Raw genomic sequence first — 5,403 nt, forward strand, 5'->3', positions numbered from 1 at the left:
CCTGCGTGGTGTGGGGCCCCACTGGGGTTCCTGGCCAGTCTGGGTGAGGGGCTGAGGGCTGTTTTCAGGCTGGCAGGTTACAGAAGCTCCCAACCGCTCCTTTTTTTTTATTTTTTATTCTGGGCCAGCTTTAGCTGTGGCTCCAGCTCTGCGGCCTCTGCTGCTGGGAAAGCGGAAACCCTCGGGCCCAGACTCGTTTGTGTTCTCTAATCAAAACTCTGTATCAACTCCAGCTCTGAGATCCCAGCTCGCTGAAAGCAGGTTTCTGGAGTTTTTTTAGCTTCTATATGTTACTATGTTTCAAACTGCCCGCTCAGAGGCCTGCAGCAGCAGGCGGGGAACGTTGGAGTCCTCCGTCACTGAAGCAAACAAGCCTCATGTTCAGTTTAAGCTGCCTGGCTGCCGGTAGCCATCTTGGCTGTCAGTTAATTTGCATATCTCACTGATTAGCCAATGGGAAGGGTAGCGGTCGTACGCCAATTACCATGTTTCTCTTTTATTAGTGTAGATTGCCAGTGTGCGTCATATGTACCAGTCAGTTGGTCGAACATATGGTCTGTCACTTAGCCTGTTATATGTATAGATACACTTATTTTAGGAAGATTTGACTAAAATAAAACAAAATAAAGCCAAACCAGTTATATACTAGCAAGATCAATAACACCAGGGGATAAAAGCCCCACATAAAATTTGCTTTGCCATCTCATAAAAAATAGGCATTTATATGTGAGTCTTTACAGTCTTCCTTTCTCTACAATGGAGAATCTACAATTAGCTTACTTCAGGCTACTGTACATTATTTGATCATATTAATTTATATTCACCTCAATCATTTATCTCCGCTTAACTACCTTTAATCATATTTTTAATTGGGGGATCATAAAGTATTCTCCTTAAAATGACAAGGCAGAGGTAACGTTTTCACAAAATGATATTGTGAAAATCCAAATGTTTTATAAAAGAAATTGGAATTGTCTAAGAAAACATATATGCACACTTAAGAAAAAAGGAACTGTGCAAATTAAAACTATTGACTGCTACCATATTAAATTAATTCAATGGAAGAAAAGAAAAATCTGATAAACAAGACCATAGCCATAAATCAGAAATGAATGTGAAGAGAAAACAAGCCAAAACAACAAAGAGAAAAGTGGAGTTCTAAGTGATGAGGAAAAGAACACACCAAAAAACATGGCTTTGTAGTTTTGCATAAAGTGTGATTCCATTTAAATATATTCTGATTTATTTAAAGCAAGTGGATGAAGTTATTACAACCATATGTTAACTCAAAGTTATCACATGTTCCTTTAAATAGGACATTCAGTCTATAACATACAAGTAAGCTATGAAAATTTTGCTGAATTGGGGAGCAATTTGTTTGCCTAATTAAAGGCCAAATTTTCACCTGAGAAAATTACTAAACCCAGAAGGCAAAAAAAAAAGTAAATGAAATCAATGAACAAAACATTCACAAAGTGTAGATACTAAACTAGACATGACATTAAAAAAAAATTACAAATAAGGATGCACTTATGGATCATTACAGTCCGACCTGTTTGCATTGGCATAGTTAGACATGGCCTTCAATCGCTTCAAAGTTTCTCTAATAGCATCAGCATTAGAGAAATAGTGATGAACTGCAGCCCCACTGGGAAATCCTGAACGTACTCCAGGTGATATTCCTTTGTATGTAAATATGTACAACGACTTTTACTACTTTCTCTAAAGCAAAGCACAAGCAGCTTCTACAGAACACAACCTACCTTTCTGGAAGCCTTCGGCCATATATTTCTCCTTTCCATTTAGCTTCATTATCTTCTGCTCTTTGTTGCTGCATTCGATCAAAAATAGCATGATAATGTTCATATTGCCCCCGAGGAGAAAAAGATGATGGAGCAACAGTCCCTCCACTGCCAAAAAAGGTAGCCTAGGAATTAAAAAAAAAGAGCTCTCAAATGATTATCTCATAATACCTAAAACACCCATAACATCCTCAAAAGAAAAAAAATTTCAACACTTGACTTTCAAAAGGCAATTATCTAATTTGAAAATATTACTAAACATATTGCCTAAGGAAAATGTCTTCCTACTATATTATAATCATTAACAATAAAAAAGTAATATACTTTGTAACTAACAATAAAGCATAATTTGCTGCAACAAACAAAAATATGTCACTAAATTCATGTTAACAGGAAAAAATCTGGTCTTAATTAATATGTTTTGAAACAAGATTCTAGTATCCATTTTATGTGATCCCGTTCTTTTAAGTTTAAATATGTATAACTTATAAATAAGCAGAGCTGCTTTTGTAACATTCAAAATTATAGCTAACAAAAACATTTGCATATGGTATTTAACATACCCCAAATCCTTCAATTCAACAAGCAATGAAGACATAAACACCATTGAAACACGCTCTAGGTATAAATAAAAGAAACAAAACACCATATAGATTCTTAAGCACAAAACTAAAAAAACATTTCATGCCTATGGCAAATGAATGGTCATAGGCACACTCTAAAGCAATCAGTACTGAGCAAATTTACAAAATAGGAAAAAAAAATTGTCAAAAGTTAAAAAAATCTCTAAAAATTAAAGAAAAAACACTGGAAAAATATATTGTTCAACCCAGCCTTGAAAGAGAGGGACAGGGGGAGGGAGAGGGAGAGGGAGAGGGAGAGAAACAGACATACTAAATGAGCCAGAGTATTAAAGCAAAAATAAGCAATGTATTGAAGGAGAGGGAGAGGGAGAGGGAGAGGGAAAGGGAGAGGGAGAGAAACAGACATACTAAATGAGCCAGAGTATTAAAGCAAAAATAAGCAATGTATGTATATATTTGGATGTTGGCAGTAGGGGGAGGAATTAGGAAGACAGATATAATTAGAAGGAAGGCAAACAGGGGACTTAAGCTTGGTCATAAAAGGTTAGTACAGCTAACTGCTGTCAAACCTGGGTGTTTGAGTTCATATAATAAACAACAGAAAGCATTTATAAACTTTCTAGTGGGAATAGAATACAAAAACAGTTTTTAAGAAATTCAGTAAGGCAAATTATGCATAATAAACAGGAATAAGAGAGAGAACAAGATTGAGGATAATTAGAAGGCTTGTTGCCCTGACACCAAGTCAAGATGCCTAGAAATAAAACGCATTTAGCTAAAAAGTAAGTGCTTAACGGAGTTCTGGGTTCTCCATGAGAATGATGAAGGATAAAGGCAAAAACACAAGGATACAACTTCAGACACATAAGAATTCAAGCTTAGTAAACTCAAAGTTAGAAAACTCAAGTTAGAAAATAGGAGATATCAGAAAGGGGTAAGAGTTAAAAAGAAGTGTATAATGTTACAGATGTCACAGTGGAAGAATATCACTGAGGTGAGGAAACCAATGACCTCAAATGCAGAGGTCAAAGCACTGAAAGTAAGACACACTGCTATGACTAAAGTTGAGTGGTAACGTTTAAAAAACCCATTTCTGTGAGTGATGAGAACAGAATCCAGAACACTGACAGTAAAGGAAGAAGAGCTTCCAAGTGATAACATCTTAAGGAAGAAGTCTGAATAACAAAAAATACAAAGAAAAATACTAGAATCAAATAAAAGACATTTCAGTGTACTCTACGAGATAGCATTTGTGTTAACATCTTGACACAGTGGGTTGCATATCCTGTCTAATAAAAGAGTAATATGCAAATTAACCATCACTTTGCGATAAAGATGGCGACGCCCACAGCCAATAAGGAGGGAATATGCAAATTGATGCAACAAAGATGGTGGCGCCAGCCAGAGCCACAGAGCCAGCCAGAGAGCAGGCAGGAGGCTTGGCTTCCTTGGTCGCCCCAGCTACGGTGCTGGGGTCCAAGGAAGAGGCGGTTAGGGGCAATCAGGCAAGCAGGGGAGAGCAGTTCAGGGCCATCAGGCCAGCAGGGGAGAGCAGTTCGGGGCCATCAGGCCGGCAGCGGAGGGCAGTTGGGGCAATCAGGCTGGCAGGGGAGCAGTTAGGCGTCGATCAAGCTGGCAGGGGAGTGGTTAGGGGGTGATCAGGCTGGCAGGCAGAAGTGGTTAGGGGCAATCAGGCAGGTAGGCAGGCAAGTGGTTGGGAGCCAGAAGTTTCACATTGTGAGAGGGATGTCTTACTGCCCATTTAGGCCCGATCCCTGTGGGCAGTTGGACATCCCCTGAGGGGTCCCAGATTGGAGAGGGTGCAGGGCAGGCTAAGAGACCCCCACCACGCCCTGTGCACAAATTTCGTGCACTAGGCCACTAGAAATATAAGAAAGATTAATTTTGCCCAACCAATGTAGCTCAGTGGTTGAGCATCGACTTATGAATCTGGAAGTCACAGTTCGATTCTCAGTCAGGGCACATGCCCATGTTGCCCATTGTGGAGTGTGCAGGAGGCAGCCAATCAATGATTCTCTCTCATCATTGATGTTTCTATCTCTCTCCCTCTCCCTTCCTGTCTGAAATCAGTAAAAATATATTTTTAAAAAATCAGAAAGACTAATTTTAAAAATATCAGCTCAAGATAAATACTGATAACTGATTAGAGATGTCTGAATAGCAAGAGATGAAAGTTGCTAGAAATAGGTAAGATAATTAGGCAGGAAACTCCATCCAGGTGTTCCTCACACACATCTCCAAAACGCGAATCTCAAGGCAAATATCAAAATCAGAATTCTGGTGAAAGATAGTCATTTCTCCTAGGAGAGTGTTTACTATTTGAGTTTAGTCTGGTGTGAATATCTTCTTAACTTCATTTGAGTGTTTCAATGTTTTTCTTTAACAAAATTATGAAAACGAAAGTATTTAAACATCTCTGAAGATTCCTATACTGAAAATAACATTGAAAATACTGTACTAAAATACTGAAGCAATATGACCTTCGAAAATCACTTGTTTCACCCAATATGAGCACAGGTTGATGAATTTTGACAAATGTATACACTCGTGCAGCCACTACCACAATCAAAAGCACATCCATCACCCCAGCAAGTCCCCTCACGTTCCTTGAAAGCCAATGCCTCCCCACTCCAGCAACTACCATCTGCTCTGTCCTGTGAGTGAGAGCTGCCATCTCTGTAATTTCATGTAAATGGAATCATGAAATCTGTACTCGTGTCTGGCTTCTTTTACTCATTATAATGTTTTGATTGCTCCATGTTGTTAAGTGTATTAACAGGCTACTCCTTTTTATTGCTGAATAGTATTCTAATATATTTTCAAACAATAGATATGCCTCTTAAATATTATGATCACCACATGATCAAACTACATATGTGGAATATTTCATAATTTTTCTAAAAACACGTTCATGCCGAAACCGGTTTGGCTCAGTGGATAGAGCGTCGGCCTGCGGACTGAAAGGTCCCAGGTTCGATTCCGGTCAAGGGCATGTA

General features: G+C 38.7%; 1 protein-coding gene across 4 annotated transcripts in view; it reads right to left on the bottom strand.

Moving 5' to 3' along the window:
* NEK1 (NIMA related kinase 1) overlaps positions 1-5,403 on the bottom strand; it is a 154,382-nt gene that overhangs the window by 90,597 nt on the left and 58,382 nt on the right. For all 4 annotated transcript variants that reach the window (XM_006753487.2, XM_006753485.2, XM_006753488.2 and 1 more), the window contains exon 16: positions 1,764-1,927. In XM_006753487.2, the coding sequence (XP_006753550.1) occupies positions 1,764-1,927 (164 nt within the window). The remainder of the gene's footprint in view (positions 1-1,763; positions 1,928-5,403) is intronic.

Source organism: Myotis davidii, unplaced genomic scaffold, assembly GCF_000327345.1.
Source record: "Myotis davidii unplaced genomic scaffold, ASM32734v1 scaffold1832, whole genome shotgun sequence".
Lineage (NCBI taxonomy): Eukaryota > Metazoa > Chordata > Mammalia > Chiroptera > Vespertilionidae > Myotis > Myotis davidii.